The sequence below is a fragment of the Myodes glareolus genome, chromosome 14 (assembly GCF_982192425.1).
Source record: "Myodes glareolus chromosome 14, mMyoGla1.1, whole genome shotgun sequence".
In the NCBI taxonomy this organism is placed as follows: Eukaryota; Metazoa; Chordata; class Mammalia; order Rodentia; family Cricetidae; genus Myodes; species Myodes glareolus.
The window spans coordinates 39,901,016-39,927,956 of record NC_142039.1 but is presented as its reverse complement, the minus strand read 5'-3'; the positions used below and the strand labels follow the sequence as shown (position 1 = coordinate 39,927,956).

At 44.3% G+C, this 26,941-nt stretch overlaps 3 protein-coding genes across 3 annotated transcripts; 1 reads left to right on the top strand and 2 right to left on the bottom strand.

Annotated features, from left to right (window-relative positions):
• Nucleotides 1-15,886: 15,886 nt before the first annotated feature.
• Nucleotides 15,887-16,397, bottom strand: LOC125417353 (histone H4). Its single transcript, XM_085699287.2, has one exon. It carries the CDS (start codon nucleotides 16,275-16,277, stop codon nucleotides 15,966-15,968), a length of 312 nt encoding a protein of 103 aa, XP_085555413.1. The 5' UTR covers nucleotides 16,278-16,397; the 3' UTR covers nucleotides 15,887-15,965.
• A 67-nt stretch (nucleotides 16,398-16,464) lies between these two features.
• Nucleotides 16,465-18,334, bottom strand: LOC125417350 (histone H2A type 1-E). Its single transcript, XM_087896451.1, has one exon. It carries the CDS (start codon nucleotides 18,332-18,334, stop codon nucleotides 17,942-17,944), a length of 393 nt encoding a protein of 130 aa, XP_087752577.1. The 3' UTR covers nucleotides 16,465-17,941.
• Nucleotides 18,335-18,605: 271 nt separating this feature from the next.
• LOC148119812 (histone H2B type 1-C/E/F/G/I-like) lies at nucleotides 18,606-22,295 on the top strand. Its single transcript, XM_087896454.1, has one exon. It carries the CDS (start codon nucleotides 18,631-18,633, stop codon nucleotides 19,009-19,011), a length of 381 nt encoding a protein of 126 aa, XP_087752580.1. The 5' UTR covers nucleotides 18,606-18,630; the 3' UTR covers nucleotides 19,012-22,295.
• The last annotated feature ends 4,646 nt before the right edge of the window (nucleotides 22,296-26,941 follow it).

Sequence of the window (26,941 nt, the reverse complement as noted above, 5' to 3'; positions counted from 1 at the left end):
AGATGAATCTTGCCAAGTGGTTGTTGCAAAGGCGGAAAAAATTCAGGACAGAATATCAAAAACTGAATGCAGTGGGAGGTTAGACGCGCGCGTGAAAAAAAAAATTAAGAAAAGAGGACCCTCCAATGATTCTAAAAAAGTAAAAATGGGGGAGAACATTGGCCCACAAGGCCAAAAGCTTTCTGATATCAATAATAAGAAAAAAGGAAAGAACAGTAGTTTGCAGATTGAAAATGACCTTGAAAGTGACCATGAAAGTGAGCACAAAAGTTCTGGCTCAGGAGAAGAGGTAGGAGAACTGGATACAGAGGAGGAAGTAGAATTAGCCAGCGGCAGGGCCATGAGGTTATCTCAAACGGCCCATCCGCCTCCTTATAGGCTACGCCCTCCCCCAATTGCCCCTTCGGAGCCTCCTTATGAGGAACGCCTTGGGCCAAAGACCTTTTCATGTATCCCTGACAAGGTCAAGGAAAAGCTACACTTTGCCTTCCCCATTTATGAAGGGGAAAACGGGCGAATACATGCGCCTGTGGAGTACAACCAAATCAAAGAGTTAGCAGAGTCAGTCAGAAAGTATGGAGTGACTGCTAATTTTACCTTAGCCCAGTTGGACAGATTGGCCTCGTCTGCCATGACTCCAGCGGACTGGAAAGCAATTGCAAAAGCATCGCTCGTCAGCATGGGTCAATATTTGAAATGGAAAGCGCTGTGGCACGAGGCAGCCCAGGAACAAGCCAGAGCTAACGCTCAGGCCTTAACTCCAAAACAACAGCAATGGACATTTGACCTCCTGACTGGGCGAGGGCACTATGCCGCTGCCCAGACAAACTACCCTTACGGCGCCTACCACCAGATAGCCGATACAGCTGTAAGAGCATGGAAAGCCTTGTCAAAAAAAGGGAGAAGGGAGCACTCCGCTCACCAAGATTATACAAGGGACTCAGGAGCCTTTTTCAGATTTCGTGGCAAGAATGACTGAGGCAGCAGGACGCATTTTTGGCAATACTGATACGGCCACGCCCCTAATACAGCAGCTCGTCTTTGAGCAAGCCACACAGGAGTGCCGTGCCGCCATAGCCCCTAGGAAAAATAAAGGGCTACAGGACTGGCTCAGGGTCTGTAGAGAACTAGGAGGACCCCTGACGAATACAGGTTTGGCTGCAGCCATCTTGTGGTCACAACAACGCCCTTTTAAAGGGCCAGACGCAAGAGTTTGCTTTAAATGCGGGAAGCCAGGACACTTAAAAAGGGACTATAGGTCATCAGGAAAGGAGAGAGCGCCCCCTACGCTTTGCTCACGCTGTGGTAAAGGTTATCATAGGGCGGAGCTCTGCCGCTCCGTTAGGGATGCCCATGGTAAGATCCTCCCACCATTAGGAAACCCACAGACTGGTGATCCAAAAAACGGGATGACGGGCCCTCGGTCCCAGGGCCCCCAAAAATATGGGAACAAGTTCGTCAGGGCAACGACCGAGGGACCCTCGGAGGCAGAACAAGAATGGACTTGTGTGCCTCCACCGACTTCTTATTGATGCCTCAAATGGGGGTACAGCCCGTCCCTGTGCAGCTGCCTGAGCCCCTACCCCCTGGAAGCGTGGGCCTGCTTTTAGGACGTGGCTCGCTTACCCTACAGGGATTAATCGTCCACCCAGGTCTCGTTGATAGTCAGCACACTGCTGAGATACAAGCCCTATGCTCTTGCCCTAGTGGAGTTTTTTCCATCAGTAAAGGAGACAGGATAGCTCAGTTACTGCTTCTCCCGGCAGACATCCACCAGAGGCCGGAAAATAAATTAATGGGGTCAACAGGACAGGATTCAGCCTACTTGGTTGTTAGCCTTCAAGATCGACCCAAACTGCCCCTTTGGGTCAATGGTAAATGCTTCGAAGGCATTTTGGACACCGGCGCGGACAAAAGTATTATCTCATCGCGCTGGTGGCCACAGTCCTGGCCAGTTACTGAGTCGTCTCATGCCCTACAGGGCTTGGGCTACAGTGCAAACCCCACCATTAGCTCTACCAGACTAACCTGGGAAACAGATGAAGGGCAGTCAGGATATTTTACACCATATGTCCTCCCCCTGCCGGTCAACTTATGGGAAAGAGACGTGATGCAGGGCATGGGATTGACCTTATCTAATGCATATTCATCTCAGGCCCAAGATATAATGATCAAAATGGGTCATAGGCCAGGAAAGGGCTTGGGTCGCTCCCAGCAGGGAATACAGGAGCCAATAAATCCTAAACCTAATATCAGCAAACAGGGCCTGGGTTTTTCCTAGGCGCCACTGGGGCAGCACGGCCCATACCGTGGAAAACAGAGACCCCCGTATGGGTTCCCCAGTGGCCACTTACTTCTGAAAAGCTGGAAGCAGTAAATCAGCTAGTTAATGAGCAGTTGGCTCTGGGACACATAGAACCATCCACCTCTCCATGGAATACACCCATTTTTGTCATTAGAAAGAAATCCGGAAGGTGGCGCTTGCTGCATGATTTGAGAGCCGTTAATGAACAAATGCACCTCTTTGGGCCTGTGCAGCGAGGACTCCCAGTGCTTTCAGCTTTGCCCAAAAATTGGAGTCTGGTAATAATAGATATTAAGGATTGTTTCTTTTCTATTCCATTGCATCCTGCTGATAGGCCTCGCTTTGCTTTTACTGTTCCTTCAATTAATCATATAGAGCCTGATAAACGTTTTCAATGGAAAACTCTACCTCAGGGTATGTGTCTCAGTCTGACCATTTGTCAGATGTTTGTGCAGGAGGCTCTTAAACCGCTTCGTGAACGGTTTCCATGTTTGCTCGTGGTTCATTACACGGATGATATACTTATGTGTCATGAGGACTTACAGGTCCTAAAGGAAGCCTACCCGCTGCTCGTTAAAAGCTTACAGCTATGGGGTCTTCAAATAGCCGCTGAGAAGGTCCAGATTGCAGATACTGGCCAATTTTTAGGTTCTGTTATTCTTCCTGAAAAGATTCTGCCTCAAAAAATAAAGATTTATAGGGATGATTTGCGAACGTTAAATGATTTCCAAAAGTTGTTAGGAGATATTAATTGGCTGCAACCATTCTTAAAAATCCCCTCCGCTGATTTAAAGCCATTGTTTGATATCTTGGAAGGGGATACTCATATTACCTTCCCTCGGGCCTTGACGCCGGCAGCAGAAGCAGCCTTGTTGCTAATGGAGGAATCCATTAAGGAGGCACAGCTGTGCCATATTGATAAAACTCAACCATTTGCTCTTTATGTGTTTAAAACAAGAAAGCTACCCACCGCTATGTTATGGCAGGATGGACCGTTACTGTGGATCCATCCGCATGCTTCTCCTAACAAAAGTATCGAATGATATCCCGCCGCTATAGCTCAAATTGCCCTTAAAGGCCTTAAAATGTCTGTTAGTCATTTTGACAAGCATCCAGAGGTTATGATAATTCCCTATACCTCCTCTCAGGTACAAACCTTGGCCGCCGCCTCTGACGATTGGGCCATTTTGGTTACCACCTTTTCAGGAAAAATTGATAATCATTATCCTAAACACCCTCTGCTGCAGTTCGCTACATGTCATCCCATTATGTTTCCCCGAGTTACGTCTTCTGCCCCGCTAAAAGACGGGATGACAGTTTATACAGATGGCTCCAAGAATGATGTGGGAGCTTATGTTGTAGGTTCTAAAATATATACAAAAAACTTTTCTGCCACCTCGCCCCAGATGATGAAATGTATAGTGGTTTTAGAGGTTCTTCAAAGATTTCCTTGTCTCCTTAATATTGTTTCTGATTCTACCTATATGGTTAACACTGTTAAATTATTAGAGGCCGCTGAAATTATAAAACCTACTAGTACAATGGCAGCTCTTTTCCAGAGGATACAGGATTGCTTACTAAATAGGAGAGCTCCATTTTTTATCACACACATAAGAGCACATTCGGGGCTTCCAGGCCCAATGAGTTTGGGCAATGACCTGGCTGATCGTGCTACGCAGCTTGCTGCGGTAGCTCTTGCCTCCCCGTTGCAGACCGCTAAAACCTTTCATGACAATTTTCATGTTACAGCTAAAACCCTGCACAAACGTTTTTCACTTACCAGAAAAGAGGCTCGCGACATTGTAACCCAATGTCACAATTGTTGCCAGTTTCTTCCTATCAGACACACTGGCATAAACCCCAGAGGGATTACGCCCTTACAAATATGGCAGATGGACGTAACTCATATCACTGCCTTTGGAAAACTTCAGTATGTGCATGTGTCAGTTGACACATGCTCTGGCATTATTCATGCCACACCACTTACAGGAGAAAAAACCTCTTATGTCATTCAACATTGCCTTGAGGCATGGAATGCTTGGGGCAAGCCCACATCTTTAAAAACAGATAATGGGCCGGCCTATACTTCTCAAAAGTTTAAGCAATTCTGTGCACAGATACAGGTCACCCACATTACTGGCCTGCCTTATAACCCCCAGGGACAAGGTATCGTAAAACGGGCGCATCGCACACTCAAATCTTATCTACTTAAACAGAAAGGGGGAATATTGACAGAGCTGCCCACGACGCCAAGGGTGGCCATCGCCATGGCTCTGTTCACCATAAATTTTTTAAATCTGGATGATAATGGCCAAAATGCTGCAACACGACATTGTTCGGATCCTCAGCGGCCCAAAGATTTGGTTAAGTGGAAAGATGTGCTTTCTAATGAATGGAAAGGCCCGGATCCCATCTTATTGAGATCCAGGGGAGCTGTTTGTGTCTTCCCACAGGATCAAGAAAGCCCATTCTGGCTGCCAGAGCGATTGACCTGAACAGTGAAGAGTGATCCACAACACACGGATTCGCCTGAGGACCTGGCTGCTGTTCCTCCTGCCATTTTGCAGATGGATGACAGCGGTTGTAATGAAGCACCGATGGGGGATACTCTCAGCCTTCCCGAAGCTGACACCAGTCAGCCATAGAGTGGCGATGTTTCCTCGGTTTTTTTTTTTTTACAACCAATGAGACTCTGGGGCTCCCCTACCTTCCTAGAGATGATTTATAAGCTTGGCCATAGAATTCTAGTCCTGGGTCGTGTCTTTCTTCCCCTACTTCAAAGAATGGATGGGGGTGGAACGGTCTTGCTAAGAAATAGTGTTTCTCCTCTGGATGGTCTGCTGACTCAAATCCCAAAGTCTTAGGGACAAAGTGGTTTTTGCACAGCGCTGGCTGCCCTAGAACAGGGAGCCTCTACTGACATGTGGTTATCTTGTTAAAGCAGTAAGGTTTAAGCCAACCAGCTCCTGCACCCCTAGGACTGTGGTCCATGACACAGGATGGAGTGCTTGGCTTAGCTAGCCCTGAAGGTTGTCGAGCTGAAGAGCATCGCACAGAGAATGGCCCTCTCTGAGAGATAAGTCGCCCTGCATAAGGATTTCCTGCCGTATATTCCCCTTCCCAAAAAAATGACAGAGGGCAGGCCGGATAGGTTCCAGGTGTCATGAACCTAGGGGCAGATTCCGTGTAAGCCCATTTTAATGTTTCCACTTTGGGAAGTGCGACCTCTATCTTTACCTCCTGAGGGAATTGCCTTTCTACAAGCAGTAATAATAAGGGGGAGATGTGGGGGGCCGCAGCCACATTCTCCATCATCAAGATGGCGCTGACATCCGGCTTCACCACCAGGTGAACGCACACGTGTTGGTATTTTTCCACTAGTGTCCCCGCCTACTCCCGAGGCATTCACCTGGGATTATGGACAATTGACCAATCCAAGAGTGACACGTCCGAAGCAGGGTCTGTTTCCTTTATAAGGGATGGGTTCCATCTTATCTGGGTCCCCGGCCATGTTGGCTGATGCTCACTCTCCCAAGGGGTATTAAAGCCATTCCTGCAAAAGGATCCTAGTGTTCCGCGTGGTTCTTGCTGGCGAGGATAGCGTGGGACAGTTATGTTTATGCTTATAAACTAAACAGAAAAACAATGGAGTTAGCAGACATTATGAACCAAATGGACCTAACATACATCTACAGAACATTTTACCCAAACACAAAAGAATATACCTTCTTCTCAGCATCTCATGGTACATTATTCAAAACTGAACACATACTCAGTCACAAAACAAGTTTCAACAGATTCAAAAACATTGAAATAGCACCCTGCATGTTATCAGACCACTACATATTAAAGCTAAATTTCAACAGTGACAGAAACAACAGAAAGGTTAACAACTAATGGAAACTGAAAAACTCTATACTGAATGACCACTACTGGGTCAAGGCAGAAATAAGGAAGTAAATTATAGACTTCCTAGAATTCAATGAAAAGGAATGCACAACGTAGCCAAACCTATGGACATAATGGAAGCTGTGCTAAGAGGAAACTTTCTGGCACTGAGTGCCTGCATAAAAAAATTGGGGAAATCTCACACTAGCAACTTAACAGCACTACTGAAAACTCTAGAACAAAAAGAAGCAAACACACCCAAGAGGAGTAGATGGTAGGTAGGAAATGATCAGAGGGCTGAAGTCAATAAAATATAAACAAAGAGAACAATACAAAGAATCAATGAAACAAAGAGTTGATTCTTTGAGGAAATCAACAAGATAGATAAATCCTTATCTAAACTAACGAAAAGGCTAACAGAGAATATCCAAATTACCAAAATCAGAAAGAAAAAAGAAGGCATAACAACAGACACTGAAGAAATCCAGACAATCATTAGGACATATTTAAAAAGCCTGTACCATACAAAACTGGAAAATCTAAAGGAAATGGACAAAATTTCTTGATGGATAACACTTATTTATCAAATTTCAATCAAGATCAAGTATATAATTTAAATAGACCTCTAAGGAAATAGAAGCAGTCATTAAGTGTCTCCCAACAAAAATAAAAAATAAAAACAAAACAAAACAAACAGGACCGGATGCCTTTGTCACAGAATTCTATCAAACTTTCAAAGAAGAGTTAATATCAAATAATCCTCAAATTATTCCACAATATAGAAAACGAAGGAACATCTCAAAATTCATGTTATCAGGCCATAGTCACCGTGGTACCCAAACCACACAAGGGCTCAAGAAAGAAGGGGAATTACAGACCAGTTTACCTCTTGACTATTGATGGTAAAAATACTAAATAAAATACTGACAGACTGACCCCAAGAACACATCAAAAATATTATCTACCACTGTCAAGTAGGCTTGATCCCAGAAATGCAGGGATGATTCAACATATGAAAAACTTTCAATGTAATCCACCACATAAACAAACTGAAAGAAAAAAACCCACATGGTCATCTCATTAGATGCTGGAAAAGTCTTTGACAAAAATCTAACACCACTTCATGATGAAAGTCTTGGAGAGATCAGGTATACAAGGAACACACCTAAACATTATAAAGGTAACACACAGCTAGCTGACAGCCAATGTCAAATTAAATGGAGAGCTACTCAAAACAATTCCACTAAAAGCAGGAACAAGACAAGGTTGTCCTCTCTCCATATATATTCAGCATAGTACTTGAATCCTAGCTAGAGCAATAAAACAACTAAAGGAGATCCAGGAAATACAAATTGGAAAGAAGAGGTCCAAGTATCACTATTTGCAGATGATATGATAATATACATAAGGAAACCCAAGAATTCTATCAGGGAACTCCTACAGTTGATAAACACCTTCAGTAAAGTGGCTGCATACAAGATTAACTCCACAAAAATCAGTAGCCCTCCTATATACAAATGACAAAAAGACTGAGGAAAAAAAATCAGGAAAACAAAACCTTTCACAATAGCCACAAATAATGTAAAATATCTTGTATTAACTCTAAACAAGAAAGTGAAAGACCTTCATGACAAGAACTTCAAGTCTTTGAAGAAAAAAATGAAAGAAGACATCAGAAGGTGGAAAGATCTCCCTGTGCTCAAGGATTGGTAGGATTAACATAGTAAAAATAAGCATCCTACCAAAAGCAATCAACATATTCAGTGCAGTTTTCATCAGATTACCTACACAGTTCTTCATAAACCTTGAAAGAACAATACTCCACTTCATATGGGAAAACAAAAATTTCAGAATTGCTGAAACAATCATATATAATTAAAAAACCTCCAGAGGCATCAACATCCCTGATTTCAAACTTTACTACAGGGCTATAGTAATAAAAACCATATGGTATTGGCATAAAAACATACATGTGGCTTAATTGAAAAGAATCAAAGACCCAGGCATAAATCTACACACCTACGAACCCTTGATTTTTGTTTCATAAAGAAGTCAAAATTATGCAATGGAAAAAGAAAGCATCTTCAACAACTGGTACTGGCATAAGTGGATGTCCGAATATAGAAGAATGCAAATATATCCATATCTAGCACCCTGAGCGAAACTCAAGTCCAAGTGCATCAAGACCTCAACATAAATCCGGAAACACTAAACCTGATAGAAAAGGAAGTGAGAAGTAGCCATAAATGCTTTGACATAGGAAACAACTTCCTGAATAGGAGACCAGCTGCACAGACACTAAGTGTACTAAGTGCACTTAATAAATGGTATCTCCTGAAATTGAAAAGCTTCTGTATAGCAATGGAAATCATCAATAAACAAAATAGCAGCCCATTGAATGGAAAAATATCTTTACCAATCTTACATCTGACAGAGGGTTAATTTCCAAAATATATAAAGAATTAAGGAAAATAGACCTCAAAGAAACGAATAATCTAATTTAAAAATGAGGTATGAATCTAAACCTAGAACTCTCAGTAGAGGAATCTCAAATGACTGAGAAACATTTAAACATACAACATCCTTAGCCATCAGGGAAATGCAAATCAAAATGACTCTGATATTCCATCATACACCTGTCAGAATGGCTAAGATCAAAAAACAAAAATGACAGCTCATGCTGGAGAGGATGCGAGCAAGGGGGAACACTCCTACATTGCTGATGGGAATTCAAACTTGTACATCCACGTTGGAAATCAAAATATATACATATATATACATATACATACATACACACACACACACACACACACACACACACGTGTGGGGAGGGGTCTCAGAAAATTGGGAATAGATCTTCTTAAGATCCTGCTGTACCACTCATGGATGTAGACCTAAAGGATGCTCCATCATGACAAAAGGACACCTGCTCAACTGTGCTAATAACAGTTTTATTTGCAATGGCCAGAATGTCCCTCACTCACGCAATAAATGGAGTTTAAAAAAATGTGATACTTTTATACTATGGAGTATTACGCAGCAGTTAAAAATAATGAAATCATGAAGTTTGTAGTCAAATGGACGAACTAGAAAAAAAAATTATCCTTAGTGAAGTAATCCAGACCCAGAAAGACAAATATGGTATGTACTCACTCATAAGAGGATATTAGCCGTAAAGGATAATCCACAGACCCAGAGAAGCTAAGCAAAAAGGAAGGCTCAAAAGGGGTTGCTTGGATATCTCTGGGAAAGGGAACTAGAATAGATTCTACAGGTGAACTGGAGGAAGGTAGGGATGGGAACAGGAGGGATCAGGTTGGGGATGTGGAGAAGGGCGTACTGGAAGAGGCAACAGAAAAGGGGAGCATTTCGGGGTCACCTAGAAATCTAGTGCAGTGGGAAGTCCCAGGAATCTATAAAGGTGGCCCTAGCTAAGACTCCTAGCAGTAGGGGCTATGGAGCCTGACCTGGCCATCTCCTATGACCAGGTAAGACTTCCTTTCAGTGAGGGGTTGGGACACAAACAGTACATGTTCCTGAGCACTAGAGGCCACAATTTTAATTCTTGATGCTCCCGCCTCCACCTTCAGAGTGATGGGCTTACAACTGTGAACCAGCATATCTGGTTCATGTAGTTCTGAATATCAGACTCAGGGCTTCATGCATGCTAGGCACATACTCCTCCACCTGAGCTATAACCAGAGCTATAACACATCCTTTTAATATAAAAATGATAGCAGATTAATTTTATGTGATTTGTTGTTGTCTGTTATTGTTGCAATGTTTGGAAACATCTCAGAAGCCCTGGAAAGGCTGTCAACATCTGAACCGCTGATCCTGTACTACCTAAATAGAGATCACTATTTTTCATAATGGAAACGCCAATTCATGTAGGAGTTAACAAGACAAGTTCTATTCTATTATCAATGAACGAGTCTTCTTTTCCATATTCTTATCCAAAGGCCCATAGCACAAATTTCCGACTTGTAATTGAGTTTTCCTGAGACATTAAAGTGACTTTTCCTGAGACATTAAAATGACAGTATAAGAGGTGCTTGTCAAACTCCACTTTTGAAGCAGTTTTAGAGTTTGTAGATTGTAATAGAGACAGTGCTTCACCCAAGCTCAGCACAGGAAGAGCTACTTAGGAACGAGCTAATTCATCATCACTAAGATCACCTTGCTAATGCCTGCTTTCTGGATCAACACTCTTTCAGTTGTTTTCACTTTCAAATTGTCCTCTCAAATTTTAGAAAAGCATTTTGTGAAATGTCTTCCAATATATCAGGAACTTAAGAACAGTGACTTTGGCTGGGAGTGATGAAGTATGTGAGGCAAACGCAGGCAAACTTCTATGAGTTTGAGGCCACCCTGGTCTACATAGTAAATTCAAGGTGAGCCAAGGCTACATAATGAGAAACCCATTCTGAAAGAAAGAAAAGACAGAGAAAAGAAGGAGGAGAAGGAGGAGGAGGAGGAGGAGGAGGAGGAGGAGGAGAGGTGGTGGTTGTGAGTCTTCTCCAGAGAAGACTGTTCAGACATAGGTTTAAGCCAATAGAAAGTCTTTACTAGACACTCAGTTACTATACTTCATGTTCAGGATCCCAGTCTAGCTGTAAGGCTTTCTCAGCGTGAGCTTCTTTGTTTGTTTTGAGTGAGACAAGGTTTCTCTGTAGCTTTGGGACCTGTTCTGCTACTAGTTCTTGTAGACCAGGCTGACCTCAAACTCACAGAGATCAGCCTGCCTCTGTCTCCTGAGTGCTGGAAGTAAAGGCGTGCTTTTAAACAGGGTGAGCTTTAAAAAACAAAACAAAACAAAAAAAAACCGTTCTGGTGTGTGAGCCATGAGTGACTCAGTTTCCATCTGTAGTCCATTCTAACTTATAAGTCATTTGAGTTCAAGTTTGCCTGCTCTGCTTTTTCCAATAAACCTGAGGACTGTGAGAGACTTCTGATTTAGCCCGAGAAAAGAACACTCTATCTAAAAGGCAGTATACTGCTGACGACAAACCTCAGGAGGAACATCAAGAATCAAGACAGAAAGGGAGGCTGCTTCTGAGCAGCAAATGTATGTTAGAGAGGAGGCTGCTCATTCAACGACAGGAATGGTCTGTGGTTAGATACGGACTGACCGTCCGTGCTGAGCTTTGTTCTGTTTTTCCATATAAGCAAGTTCTGGAATAAACTCTGGGCTGTTCGACTGTTTCTGTTTGTAGGAGGGGCTCCTACAGGTGGCGCCCAGCTGTGCGGCCTCTGGGGAGGGGTATCTTTCATGGGGCCATGGCAGATTCCATGGGCACTAGGAAATGCCGTAAGCACATCCCCGGAGAATAAGCAGTTGCGCGGTATAAATACAAAAAGGAGGTTAGCTGCACAGCATGAAAAACCAGTACGAAATAACTTGAGTATAACTGTAAAAAGTAATTATGGGCCAAGAAAATTAGTACTAAAATTAGTACTAAACAGCTGTTTGTACGTGTACTGAAAGATATTTTAAAAGTTGGAGGTGCCAAGGTAGGGAGGGCATCAACAACTGTGTAAAATTTTAGAATTTCTACATTTACTTACAGATATTTTAAAGGCTGCGGTGCTAAGGAAGGACAAGGCAAGGGCTTCAGCTTTTGAAATGTGTAAACGATGTATACCCCTGGTTCCTGCAGAAGGGACGGTGAGTCTAGAGATTTAAAAAGGTGTAGAAGAGCGCTCTTTGTCTTGGTCTGTGTTTTGAATGTCACTGTGTTGCTCTTCTCTTTTATGTGTTCATGTCCCTGAAAAGCTTACGTGGTGCCCGTACGTCTGTCAGTCATTATAGTTCATTTTTGTCTATTGACCTTCTTTGTCGTCCTGGAGGAGATGAGGCAGGCGGCCTCTGCCTTTAGGCCCCGTCCCTGTGCATTTTTATTGATTCAATTCCAGGACTATGGGTCCCGAAAGAAAATTTCTCAAAGGGGAAGCATGGCAAGGGCCCCCTCTCTCCGTTGTTCTCTGGTCTACAGTCAGCCAGCAGCTCCTGCGGAGAACGGGAGTGCGCATGCTCAGGTGGGCAGAGAGGATACTACTGAGAGACATGATCGTGTGGACGGGCCGGCAGGGAATAGACTGCTCAAATACATGCTCAGGAGGGCAGAGAGGTTAGTACTACAGAGAGACACGCTCATGTGGACCGGGCGGCAGGGAATTGACTGCTTGCAGTTGAAAAACTGCACGGATGTGAGCCAGAGATTCTTTGAGTGTGGCCTGAGAAGTTAAAATTCTTTTTTCAGAGATACTGGGAGTCAAGGACACATTCTGTGCCCACCAGCGCTGCTCCCCCTGTTGTGCCCAGATTATGACCCCCAGGGAGAGAGACCACCAGAGAGGCCCAGACTGTTATAAATAAGGTTTAATCAGCATAATACAAACATGTTTGGAACTCATCTCCATCCCCGTTACAGCGAGGTGTAGAGAGGAGTTAGTTGTATCTCCTCTGTGGGGTAAGCTTCTAAAGTCATAACTACAAAGAGAATCTTTGAAGCTGCTTTGGCACGGGTACAAGGACTTTTGCTCCCTCCCATTCTGTTAAGTCAGCTTTTTCCTTGTTTTTAGAGCAAGGCCACTGTTATTGAGTTAGGCCATCTTTATTAGCCTGTACCAGGAGGCTGGCTGGGCTGAGCTAAGTGACCTTGTGATCGGAATCTCCTGAGTGGGAGAGGGGAAGGCCACTATCTTCCTGGGAAAACATTCTGCTAGGAAATTTATTCTTGCCCCTTTGAGAATAAGGGGTGAGGGTCCCACACCCCTATTTTCTTTCCTAAGTCAAGTTCTTCACTGTGGTAACATTCAACGTCTCTTCTGCGGGCCAGCAGTCTCCCACCTTAACCCTTCTCTGTCTTGATACTGCCTGGAAAAAAATGTTGAACTATACCAACCTGAATATTTTGGGAAGGGTTGATTTTAAAGTAAAAGTCAAAGATGCTTTATATTTGGGGAAAATTATGCTTTTGTTTTCACAAGAAAGAGAAATATATATGGGTGTAAGTCATTTAGATCCAATGGGTTATCCAATGGGTTACAAATACTTATCTTTTAAGGAAATTGGATGCAGATTAGTATTAAGATCAAGAAAACTGCTGTTAGTTTTGAAAGTTTCATATTGTTACAGGTTTTTTATGTGAACGCAAGTTTAAGTTATTCTTATCGTAATACATACACATATATTTTTCTTGGCTCTTGTTTGAAATGCAATCTTCTGGACTGCTGGAAGAATCCACAAGACGAGTCATTAATCGAGCTTTGCATGTAGGACTAAGTGACAAACAGAGATTGAAATGATATAGGAAAAGGAATTCATCTACGTACAATACTGAGTTTTAAGGGAAACTATAAAAATTGAGATTTTACCATGTGAAGTTAATTCTGGTTGACGTTCTTCATTAATAAGGCTGGTGAGTCTTCACTACAGAATAGTTATGTTAATAATGGGATCATGTTCTCTAAAGGTGAAAGGAGGACTGAGGTCCTAAATACAAGTCACTAATTAATCATCATATTGCAACCCTCTGAGTTACAGGGTTCTGTGTGATCGGCCTCCTATGAAATGACAAAGCTAAACCTCTTTGCTACTCGGACTTCCATAGAAAAGTCCAAACATGCTGTTTAACCCAAATCTATAGTTTCTGCTAGGACTCAAGGATGTGAGTCTACTCCTGTTTTCTGTTGTTGTTTTGTTGTTGTTGTTGTTTTTTGTTTTTATTTTTGTTTTTAACGGATACCTGATACCTCCTTTTTCTACAATATGGATTTCAGTACAGATTCACAATGCTAATATATCTGAAACTTTTATGTCCTTTTATAAAATGGAGATTCATACAAACTTCAGAACATGGAGAGAATTATAAAACTTGGATCCACCTCTCACAAATTAAAAGGATTATGGTATTTTCTCTTTCTCTTGGTCTTGGGACCCCTTGGAATTCCTGCTTTGTCCTATTCTGCGCTGCAATAGGCCCAAAGCAGCTTCTTTATTAATCAGTGGCATTCACAGCATACAGAGGGGAATTCCACATCATTTGTCTAGAGCAGAATCTTGGGACCAAGGACTGTGAGGTGGAATTTGGTACTCTGGTACAACATTTTCACAGACTTATATTGGAAAACTTGAGCTGCCTTGGGATAAGGGGCAGGACATTTCAATTCGTGAAACCCTGGTTGCCCCCTGAGAGAACTGTCTTGGTGTGCGTAAAAAGGCCTGATGTTCTTTTGGTGGGAGAGATAAAAACCTCCACGAACAGTGTTGTTTAATGTATCATGCGCTGATTGTGTTTTGACTAATTGTACTTCTCAAGTGGATGATCATACAACCTTCCGTTACGTTGCCAGTGTTTGTAAATGATCCACGGTTTGATGACAACGGGTCTGTGTCGGGCTTTGATTTCTGTTTTTGTTTATAAGCAGGTTTTGAAATAAACTCTGGGCTGTTTGCTGTTTTGGCATGAGCCAAAACATGCCAAAACATTGTCTTCTATCTCAGCTTCTTTCTTCAGACTTTTGTTTGGCCTTGAGGATTCCCACTCTAGAAACCCTAGTTGACTTTGCAGGAGTGTGCTCCTACATTCTAAAGGCTTCAAGGGAGCCATTAACCTTAAACTACTATGCAAAATTAGTGAGTAAACACTATTACTTATTTTTATGCTTACCAGAAAAGGGACTCCTGACAGGTGAAGATTGTCTTTGGTGCTGCTTAGCAGAAAAGGAGTCATTACTGTAACATGGGGTGAGATACAGCGGAAGGGCAAAAGTTTGTACTGGTGGAATGCAGATGTATTTCATTTGGATGGAAATTTGGAGGTTTAGCCAAATGTTGCTTGCTTAAATATCAAAACCTGGGTTTTGTAAGTAGGGGTACTGGAGCCTAAATCCGGGGTCAAGTAGACACATCATCTTTATGAGACAGGGTCTGTTGGCTCCCTTGAAGTCAGTCTATCACCAGGATAAACCCAAATGAATCAGAATAAAATACCACGTAAAACAGGCACAGGGTGGCGTTGGGGGGGGGGGGGGGGGAGAGAAGACACCAAATAATTTGTGATTCTTTTATGTTATGTAAAACAATGCATGCAGGTGAGCACAGGCATGGCTGCATGGATAGGGAGCAGTGAGAAAAATGCCAAAGGCACAAGTTCTTGACACCTATTATACCGTGCGTCAGGTGATGCCAATATGAGCACTGCCTAGACCTCACATCCCTATCACACACGTACGTGTAACAGTGAGGTGAGGTGTTAGATGTAAAACATCACTCCAAACCATGCAGATACAGACTAAGAGTCTTGGTTGGGTTCGTTTTCTCCACCGACTAAAGAATTTCCCAAGTAGCAGCGGTCAACCTGAAATATTTCACACAGCAGAAAAAAAAAGCAACAGTTAAGAAAGGCATTTACTGGGGATGTGGAAAAAAAAACGCTAGCAATCTTATACCAGACAATCTTATACGAACTGTATTTGTTATCTAAAGCCAGCTAAGCAGACGGTCAGGGGTCTAAGAGAACCGGCCGTGCTACACCTAGCTTCAAAGTTGGTACACACTGGCGTACTAATGCAGGAGACGCGAAACAGCTAACCGCGGTACCCATAGCAACAAGAGGCACTGAGTGAATGAGAGATAGTACGCCGCGAACTGGCACAGCACAAAAGCGCTGGAAATGGGAGGTCACAATGCTGCAGCCCTTCAGGGAGATAGGTGGTTGGCCCTGAAAAGGACCTTTGGAAAGCAAACGACAAAAGCGTGGGAAGCTCAGCCGCCGAAGCCATAGAGGGTGCGGCCCTGGCGCTTGAGCGCGTAGACCACGTCCATGGCGGTGACGGTCTTGCGCTTGGCGTGCTCCGTGTAGGTGACCGCGTCGCGGATCACGTTCTCCAGGAACACCTTCAGCACCCCGCGGGTTTCCTCGTAAATGAGGCCGGAGATGCGCTTGACTCCGCCACGCCGGGCCAGGCGGCGGATGGCGGGCTTGGTGATGCCCTGGATGTTGTCGCGCAGGACCTTGCGGTGGCGCTTGGCGCCGCCTTTCCCCAGGCCTTTACCGCCCTTACCGCGACCAGACATACTTTAGCCAGAGAAGAAAACCCGACTGACGGGCCAAAGCCAGCAGGACTCTCTTATAGGGAGTGTGCGGACCGGAGTGAAAACAGGAAGCGCAGTGGCGGGAACTGCCCGTGTCTGGGGGAGGGGCTCTCAGCGTCAATTTAACGCTACAGATTATAGACGGAAAGGAAACTACTCCCACCGCCCGTTATAAGTTTTTTTTTTTTTTTAGTATTATTTGTATAGGACCGTGATTACTTAATGTACATGTATCGAACAACGGAACAGTCAGGCGCGCAGTCAATGTTTGCGAGTTTTTAAAGAGCTTTTGACCGTTTTCGTTCGATGTGATCCCTGATGTGTGGGCATAAAAAAAAATTTATTATAAAATATACAGAGGCACCGGGCGGTGGTGGCGCAGGCCTTCAATTCCAGCACTCGAGAGGCAGAGGCAGGCAGATAACTCTGAGTTCAAGTCGGCCTGGTCCACATCTACAGAATGAGTTTCAGGACACACGGAGAAGCCGTCTTGGAATACAAAAGCAAAAAATTTAAAAATAACAACAACAACAACAACAACAACAACCAAAGAAATAACGGCTGGAGAGATATCTCAGAGGTTAAGAGCACAGACTGCTTTTCTAGAGGTGCAGTTTAATTCCCACCAACCACACGGTGGTTCACAACCATCTATAATGAGATCTGGGTCCTCTTCTGGTCTGCAGGCAGAACACTGTATACATAATAATTCTTACAAAGGCGAGAATTGTAGCACTTACTTGTATATTCTTTCCACTATCTGGGCATAAGTATGCCTTTTCACTTTAGAGATATAGATTAAGAACCGAATAATTTAATGTCAAAGAAAAAATCTCATTTATTCATTCATTCATTCAGACTACAAAGCAAGGAGGCGGTGGCTCCCGCGTTCGATCCTATCCAGCCCTCCGAGGCAGAGGCAGGAGGATCTGTCGAGCTTGGTCAGCCCTGGCTACACAGAGAACCCCGATCTCGAGAACCAAAAACACACAAACTAAGATTTATTAGGCCGGTGTGCTTTTACCCCAGCACTCCAGAGGCAAGGACAGGCGGATGTCTAGCTTGATGCCACGGTGAGCTCACGGACAGCCAGGGCTACAACACTGAAACCCTGTATCAAAGGCAACTAGGAAAACACAGAAACAAGACACAGGTTAAGAATTTAAAACTTGTAAGTGGCCACCTGAGTGGCTACCACAAGACTGTCAACACTTATATTCTTTAACCCCTATGGTTGAAAAAGATGTCAAGTAAACAAGGAGAAATAAAAGTATCAAGTAGTGGGATGTCTAATGCTAAATTCCAGATGGGAAGCTGACAGGGAAAAACTAGATCGACTAAGCCTCAATTTGAGTTTCGTTTTTGAACAATCGATATTTGTCTGGCCCTGCCTGTGACATACTGAGAGAAAAGCCAGCATCACTGCCCAGCCTATACTTATACGTTTGTTAAATATAGCTCTAAATATCTCAGCACCGTTTCTGGTACATAAATCGCCAACATGTTAGTTAAGACAAACATATCACCAGTAAATCTGCATCTGTCATTTTCTGTATAAAGATGTTCAGCGCTTTAAGAGACATTGTAGATGGCTCTGAAAAGAGCCTTTGATTCTGAAGTCTTCGCAATTGCTGACGGTTGTAAAATTACTTTCCCTTGGCCTTGTGGTGGCTCTCGGTCTTCTTGGGCAGCAGCACCGCCTGGATGTTGGGCAGGACGCCGCCCTGTGCGATCGTCACGCGGCCCAGCAGCTTGTTGAGCTCCTCGTCGTTGCGGATGGCCAGCTGCAGGTGGCGCGGGATGATGCGCGTCTTCTTGTTGTCGCGGGCCGCGTTGCCAGCCAGCTCCAGGATCTCGGCCGTCAGGTACTCCAGCACGGCCGCCAGGTACACCGGGGCGCCGGCGCCCACCCGCTCCGCGTAGTTGCCCTTGCGGAGGAGGCGGTGCACGCGGCCCACGGGGAACTGCAGGCCGGCCCGGGAGGAGCGGGTCTTGGCCTTGGCGCGAGCCTTGCCACCCTGCTTGCCGCGTCCAGACATCTCGAGTAGAAAACAGCTGTCAGAAACTCTGTAGACGGAAGTTGTAAGAGCTTGAATTTTATAGTTTTCTCTGGGCGCGAAAAAGAACCCTTCTGATTGGCTGTCTTCTTCATTTCATTTAGACCAATGGGAAGCGTTTGTGTTGTCGCGTATTTCTATTGGGCCATACTCCTGATGACATCGCCCAAATATCACCCACCCCGAAGTGTGCTATTCTAATCCTCATTTGAATAACGCCTTATAAAAAGGGAAGACAAGAACCACTCGCCGTTGCAGTTCTTCTAGGCTGTGTCAGTATGCCTGAACCGGTGAAGTCGGCTCCCGCCCCGAAGAAGGGCTCCAAGAAGGCCGTGACCAAGGCGCAGAAGAAGGACGGCAAGAAGCGCAAGCGCAGCCGCAAGGAGAGCTACTCGGTGTACGTGTACAAGGTGCTGAAGCAGGTCCACCCCGACACCGGCATCTCTTCCAAGGCCATGGGCATCATGAACTCGTTCGTCAACGACATCTTCGAGCGCATCGCTGGCGAGGCGTCGCGCCTGGCGCACTACAACAAACGCTCGACCATCACGTCCCGGGAGATCCAGACGGCCGTGCGCCTGCTGCTGCCCGGGGAGCTGGCCAAGCACGCCGTGTCCGAGGGCACCAAGGCCGTCACCAAGTACACCAGCTCCAAGTAAACTTCCAAGCGACACCGCCAAAGGCTCTTTTCAGAGCCACCTACACTTTCAACAAAAGTAGTTGTACACGTGTCTATGTTGGGAACGTGCGGCGTATTGAATCGTTTTTTCTTTTAGCCTTCAGCCTGTCTCCTGTGAGACGGCGTGGTTGTCGTGTTCCTAAGTCTCCTTTCCAGTAGCTCGGCCCCGTCTACTTTTCCAAAAAGTGAAGGCAAACGAATAGGGCAAAGGCGCCAGGTAAGTTCCTCGTCGACCGTGACTGAAGCCAGATCGAAAACTTGTTGGCTAATGTAAACAAAACTAGGACAGCGAGTGAGGCTACTGCGGTCTTTAAAGGTTGTGTTACTGTGGCAGGGAACTCCTGGGCCCGGAGAGGGGGCTTCAAATTGAACATGCGAGCACTAAGTACTGTTTCTTAACCAGGCACTATTGTGGGGGATTGGGTTTCTTTATGTTCGTGATGTCATTTCGTTTTCTATTTTCCAGGACAGTGTTTCTTTGTGTAACCGTGCCTGTCTTGGAACTTGCTCTGGGATAGGCTGGTCTCGAACTAAAGACGTGCACCCGCCTCTGTCTCCCGGTTGCTGTGATTCAAGGTCTGTGCCTTGAATAAGGAAAAGGCCACAGGTAAGTTCCTGATCTTTCCTTTGTTTGTTTGTATCATAATCTCCAATTCTGGGGTCAGTGATTAGGACTGAACACAGCCGGAATCTGGGAGATTTGCAGATAGGTAGGTGTAAGGAGGCTTGAGCTCACATCATATCTGCCCACGCATATCTGGCTACTGATGTTGACTGTACTGGGACCCTCAGAAGGACAACCCACCGCTACAGTGACAGAGTCACATTTGCCATCTGTTAGCTCAAGTCTGTAAAAATGAGTCCCCAGGTCATCCAGTTTGCAGGTGTGAAGCTTCACTTCAAGAATAAAAGAAAATATGTCTTTGAGAGGGTGCTTCAGTGGAAGGCACAGCTGAGCAAGGATTCACTGCCGAACAGTCAGTTTCCCCAGAAAACTTGACAAAACGTTCACCAAAAATAGGAGGGCCTCGGGATCATTCTGCGTGGCAGAAGTGCTCTTGGCATTGCAGGACTTCAGCCTCTTTGCCTTTCTTGCCTTGCAAAATGTGAAATGTCAATTTTATGCTCCAGAGACGCAAAACACCCATGTATTGTCAACACCAACCTCGAGAGGGCAGTAGAGTTTCATTACAAATGCCACTTAACATCTGCAGTCAGTGGTATCTCAGTTGTTTACCCAGGAAAATTTCGGTAGGAAGAGGAACCTGCTAGCCATGTGGTGTAATGATTAGTGGTCTGAGCTTTAAATTTAGGCGTCTGAGTTCAAATCTTGGTAGGGTCATCTAGATTTCCATTATTGAGTAATGTTGTTCCTTGAAACTTACTTGTCCCTCAGTATTAACCAACCCCTAAACCTGCTCACCACACACTTTCACAAGCAGGCCCACAGTCAGAAATTAATACTGCAGGGAGTCTCCTCAATTGCTGGAAACCGTGTTGTGGTGTTGAGTGAGGAAGGGCACATTCCTGGTGTCTCCTCCCTGGAGTGCCCGCACTTCTTTGCTGTTCATTGTTAACAGAGAACTGAACACTTTTTATGTGCTGGGCTGTGATGTTCCACACTGCAGCAGAAAACCAATGAGTGTTTTGTAGATTGAAATAACAGAATTTCCAGATGGACATGTGGTCATCTCCTGGGTTGCACAGGGTAGGTGGCTAAGGTCCATACAGAGTGGGCTGAAGTCCTGCATGACCTCCAGCCATCTAAACCTTTCTGTCCTTGTTACTCTGCTTCTGAAGGGTCCCAACACTTCCTTTTACTACCTGGAAGTTGATTGATAATTTTAGTTTATATTAATGTACAGGTTTTCTATGTGATTGATAATTTTAGTTTATATTAATGTACAGGTTTTCTATGTTGCATAAACACAATTTATAGAATCGAGTACAGCATGCATGCATGTAGCTGTCGATATCAAGTGCATACGTAGCCTGTAGTGCATATCATGTACCGGTCTGCTGAAGGCTCCTTTTCCAGCGCACGTCTGAGTACCAGGCATGCAGCAGTAGAGGGAAACATGATTCCTTGCTCTACCAGACTTTCTGCTTCAGGGGGAGTGATTCCACAGATGGAGTTTCTGTTCTTTTTGTCCTGGAACTCAATCTACACCATGCTGGTTTTGAATTTACAGAGATCCTCTGGGATTAAAGGCCTATGCTATCACTGTCTAGCTTGGATTGTCTTTTTTTTAAAATTTTTTATTTTTTTATTTTTGAGACAGGGTTTCTCTGTAGCTTTTGGTGCCAGTCGCGGAGTAGCCCTTGTAGAGCAGGCTGGCCTGGCCTTGAACTCACAAGAGTTCCATCTGCCTCTGCCTCTGGAGTGTTGGGATTAAAGGCGTGTGCCACTACCAGCCTGGCTGGATTTCAAAGAGGAACTAATCAAGGAAGAAAAAATTTCAATTGAGCTCATACTCGTAGAGAAATTATAAAGCTACTACACCCCTACTGTCTCATCTGAATGAGGTTATCTTTGCCATTTGATTAGTCAGAAGAAACCTGTTATGAGTCTGTAAGGACAAATAAGTCCAGGAGTTTTAGGAGACAATATTAAATGAAATGATATGAGTTTATAAAAATAAGCCCAGAAATGTTAGACACAATATTAGGTGTCACACACAAAATGAAACTAAAAAGCATGAAGCAACGTGTGCAGTGGTGATAAGAGTTTGAGCTGGTGAACAAGTGTGACGTCACTATATGATAAGCTAATCTAAAAAGAAAAAAAGTACCATAGCCACAAAATAGTATAAAAACTTGAGGCTCACGACCAGGAGACATTCTCAAAATGACTTGCTAGACATGCTGTCAGAGCGGTCATAGAGAATCCAACGAACCAGCAACTTCACAGCTGAGACCGTCCAAGAGCCAGAGAACTAGCTCTTGCCTGCGGATCAAGACTTGCTGATCCAGAGGTCTACATCGAGAGCCACGGACCATTATCAGGTCATATATACAAATGCCTCAGTAAGATAGAATAGAAGACCTTGCCTAGGACACATAGGAACCTTTTGTTGAATGTGTGATGTGATTGAAGGTGTGATGTGATTGATTGACTAGGATTGTTATAGGTGTGATGTTTACTTATATTTGATATAAGAATAATTAGGGATTTAAATGATTGTTATAGTTTTGATGTTTGCCCATACCTGCTAACAATTGGAGATTTGACTATTGGCATAATAAACTTGTTCCTAGAACAAACACTGTGGTCATCCTGAGTATTTACTTGCAGACCTCTAAGTAAGGGCAGAATGCCCGCTCAGGAATAGGGCTCGCGACAAAACCAATATGAAGTAAACATCTTCATAGAGGCATAAGATGGACAACTCTCAACACCTACAGTTAGCAAGCTGGAGGCAATGGCGTATTTGCGGTTCAATACTTAGCAAGAGTTGACAACATTTCGAGTTTAATACCTGCAAGACTATGTCTCATCCCAAAAGCTGTCAGTGCTGGAAGGCAGGCCCTCTTCTCTCTCTCTCTCTCTCTCTCTCTCTCTCTCTCTCTCTCTTTCTCTCTCTGTCTCTCTGTGTGTGTGTGTGTGTGTGTGGTTGCTGCTGCTTCTGTTTTATTTGGCTCTACACTTAGTTGGATGAAGCCCATTTCCATCTATGAGGACCGTCTTCTTTCCCCTGGGTGAATGTTAAACTCATCTATGGATGAAGGAAAAAGTGCACAGGGAAACAAACCCATGGTGATGTTTGGCCAGTTATGTGGATATCAAGCTCATTGCCCTGACAAGAAGACATGTAATATTAACCATACAACAGTTTGCTGAAGGAGAAAACAAGATTTAAAAATAAGAAAAGGGCTGGAGAAATGCTTACTGATGCTCTTGGATCCACATTTAATTCCCAGAACCCACATGGTGACACACATCGCTTCTCATTCCAGATTCAGGGGACAAGATGCCCTGTTTTAACTATTTGAGCTCTTGCAAGCACAAGGCTGCTATAAATATAGTTGAGCACATGTCCTTGTGGCACGATTGAGCATCCTTTGGATATGTACCCAAAAGTGGTATTGCTGGGTCATGAGGAAGGTTGTTTCCTAATTTTCTGAGAAATCACCACACTGACATCCAAAGGGGTTGAACCAGCTTGCATTCCCAGCAGCAATGCAGAAGTGTTCCCTTTACTCCACAACCTCTCCAGTATAAGTTGTCATCAGTGTTTTTGATCTTGGCCATTCTTACAAGTGTAAGATGGAATCTCAGAGTTGTTTTGATTTGCATTTCTATGATGACTAAGGATGTTGAGCATTTCCTTAAGTGTCTTTCAGCCATTTTAGATTCCTCTGTTGAGAGTTCTCTGTTTAGGTCTGTACTCCATTTTTAAATTTGGATTCTGTGATCTTTTGGTGTCCAATTTCTTGAGTTCTTTGTATATTTTGGAGATCAGACTTCTGTCTGATGTGGGGTTAGTGAAGATCTTTTCCCATTCTATAGGCTGCCTTTTTGTCTTGTTGACCATGTCCTTTGCTTTACAGAAGCTTTTCAGTTTCAGGAGGTCCCATTTATTAATTGTTTCTCTCAGTGTCTGTGCTGCTGGGGTTATATTTAGGAAGTTGTTCCCTGTGTCAATGCGTTCAAGTGTACCTCCCACTTTCTCATCTATAAGGTTCGGTGTGACTGGCTTTATGTTGAGGTCTTTGATCCATTTGGACTTGAGTTTTGTACATGGTGATAGATGTGGGTCTATTTTCATTTTTCTCCATGTTGCTATCCAGTTATGCCAGCATCACTTGTTAAATATGCTTTCTTTTTTTCCATTTTATATTTTTTGCTTCTTTATCAAACATCAGGTGTTTGAAGATGTGTGGATTGATATCCAGGTCTTCAATTCGGTTCCATTGGTCCTCCTGTCTGTTTTTATGCCAATATCAGGCTGTTTTCAGTACTGTAGCTCTGTAGTAGAATTTGAAGTCATGGATTGTGATGCCTCCAGAAGTTCTTTTATTTGGCTATCCTGTTTTCTTTTGCTTTTCCAAATGAAGTTGAGTACTGTTCTTTTGAGGTCTTTAAAGTATTTTACTGGGATTTTGATGGGCAGGCAATGTAATTTTTACATATTGCCCATTAATTTTGCACTTGAGATACCTTCACATGGCTAAAAAAATGGGGTTTGCCCTTGCTTTTATTTTCTCAATTTTCCTAGTCACTCTTACTTTTTTGTTTGGGAGGAAGGTTCTTGGTTCTGTTCTGTTTTAAGACAGGGTCTTGCTATGTATTCCAGGTTGGCCTCTAGCTCTCAGCAATCCTCCTGCCTCTGCAACCCATGCCAGAAGTACAGGCATGCATCACCACTCTGTGCTCACCCCATCCTCAGTAAGAACAGTAAATGCAGGAAGGGCCTCAGGCATGCTAGGCAAGAACACAGATAGAATAATCACTGTCTGCTGGGTTTGGCTGTGAAGCAGAAGTCCTCTGAAGATACTCACCCTGGTAAAAAGTTGACCATGCCTTTTGTTTTTGCTTACAGTCTTTTATTTGAGACAGGGCCTCGGGTAGCTCAGGCAGCCTTGACTTTGTAATTATCTGCCTTCACCGGCCATATGCCGGGATTCGAGGCATTCGCCCCAGTGCTGGGTTCTATGTGGTGCTAAGGATGGAGCTTCTTGCAAGTCTTCTGCCAACTAAGCTTGTACTCCAGGCTGTCCTTACGCTCACAGTGGTCTTCCTATCTCAGCGTCTCAAAATCTGACATTGCAGGCCTGAGCCACCATGCCTTGTTTCTGATATTGTCTTACTCAATTAAGACTCCCAGACTTCAAGTCACTAGCCCTTCTTCCAATATCTATGTCAGGTACCTCCCTGCTGGGAAGTCCCCTAACGTCTCCGGACTGGCTCAAAACGTAACCCTTTCACTGAAGATGTTCCTCTTTCTGGCCTCCATTAGCCATTCTCCCTTCCCAAACCTAACCACTTTGCTAGGAATGTGTACTCTGTTTCCACATCCTACCTAGGTGTGGTTTTCTGGGACTGCTCCATGTAAAACTTTCACCCAGTGTTCTTATTTCAACTGGCAGATAAACGTCTTCAGTACTCCCTAGGTTGCTGCAATGCTTGCCTCTTTCTAAGTGTCTGATGCCTGCCAACACAGGAACGAGTCCTCTGGTGAGGTGGCGCAGTGCCTGGAGCTGGTTCAGGCTTACCTGCCAATCTTTCATCTCAGGGAAGTTTATCTTCTGAGACTCAAACGTTTGCTTTTGTTGCTCTGATAAAACTCCATGACCCAAAGCAACTTAAGGGGAGGAATCGATTTGTTCCATCGTTTGGGTTATAGTTCATGGTTGAGGGAAGTGGGATCTGAAAGTCAAGCTGGGGATGGCAGAGCCTGCTCCGAGTCAGCCCGAGTACCTGGAAGGGTGCAAGAGATGGGGGAAATGCTGGATGAAGGGAACTGAGACAGAGACACAGGATAAGTTTGAGAGATCTCTCGGCCAATACCAAACAGCCGAGAGTGTTGGGACTAATTGAGTCCTGGCCTTCAGTTGCTCATCCCTGTCTAGAACCTTCTAATTGAAGTGACTAAAACCTGTGCTTTGCCTAGAGGATCAGAGGATGGGATTTTCACCTGTTGGCCATTGACTGCTGGGTATTTAAGCCTCTGTGGTGCTATTAAAGAAGGGCTTTTGTACCAGCGATTAGAGGTCCGTGTGTTGGTCTGTCTTTGCGTGTGTTTCCTCAACCTCCATTCTAGTGCTTTGAGCGCAGACGGGGGCATAGTTTATTTCAGAACTTGCGTTTATACAGATTAAGGACAGAAAGCAGAACAAAGAGCCGTTCAGTCAGTTAACCACCTCCCTTCTCTGTCCTTGGAAGAACAAGCAAGCAGGCTGCTATCTATTGCTAACTGCTAAGGGCAAGCAGCTTCTTTTTCTCATCTGGATGTGCCTTTGGCTGGCATTCACCAGCCTGTATCTTAGTAGATAATGTGTTCTTTCTCTTGTACAAAATGCTCTTTCCCATGGGCGTAATCAGAACATTCTCATAGCTCTCAAGATACTGGAGCAGGCAGAGCAGGGAAGCCTGAACTCGAATGACTTTTAAATCTGAATGGACTCTAGATGGAAACCTAGTCACTTGTGGGCCACCACAGACATGCAGGCAGAAACTAAAGCAAAGACCATAGAGGGATCCTGTCTTCTGACTTCCACCAATTCTTTGTACTCTACCAGCTTTGGTACAGCCTACAGCCTACAGGCTACGGCAGCATTTCCTAAAGTGAGCTTGGCTGCCCTACGTTAATGATAAATCAAGAAAACGCCCTTCAGGCCCATCTGCTGGAGGCAGGTCTTCGACTGAGGCTCCCTTCTTTCAGCGTGATTGCAGTTGATGACAAGTTGACAAAAACTAACCAGTAAACGGTGGCAGTCCCTTCCCAGCTCGCTGTCAAAGCGTGCCCGTGCTGTGGGAATGCCCACGGCTGTGACTGACAGCCTGATTCCATGGGCGATTGCAGTTCCATCACGCACTACTTCATGGATGCATTTACCTTTCTTCTCTGAATGCTTTGACTTCCTATGGGGATGAAATAAACTGAGGATTTGTGGCCAGTGTCCTTCCTTCCTTCATGAAAAATGCGGGCTTTACCTATTATGTTAAATATGGTAGACTCAGCACCAAGGATCCAAAACTTCAAAAGATGAGAATGACCCAAAGCGTCACTTCAAGGAATAAGTTATTACTTCCCATGATATGAAGATGACAGCAAGCACAGTGGAAAGGGTGTTGCAGCTTACCTGGACCTCGAGCGTTGGAACTGGTAGGATAGCGTTCTAGAACGACGAGGAACAAACCTACTGATGTCCAGGTCCTGCGAAAGTGAAGGAAGGCCAGGTGCCCC

Coding starts and splice junctions, on each gene's coding strand:
- LOC125417353 (XM_085699287.2), bottom strand. CDS start 16,277: ATGTCTGGTCGCGGTAAGGGCGGTAAAGGCCTGGGGAAAGGCGGCGCC.
- LOC125417350 (XM_087896451.1), bottom strand. CDS start 18,334: ATGTCTGGACGCGGCAAGCAGGGTGGCAAGGCTCGCGCCAAGGCCAAG.
- LOC148119812 (XM_087896454.1), top strand. CDS start 18,631: ATGCCTGAACCGGTGAAGTCGGCTCCCGCCCCGAAGAAGGGCTCCAAG.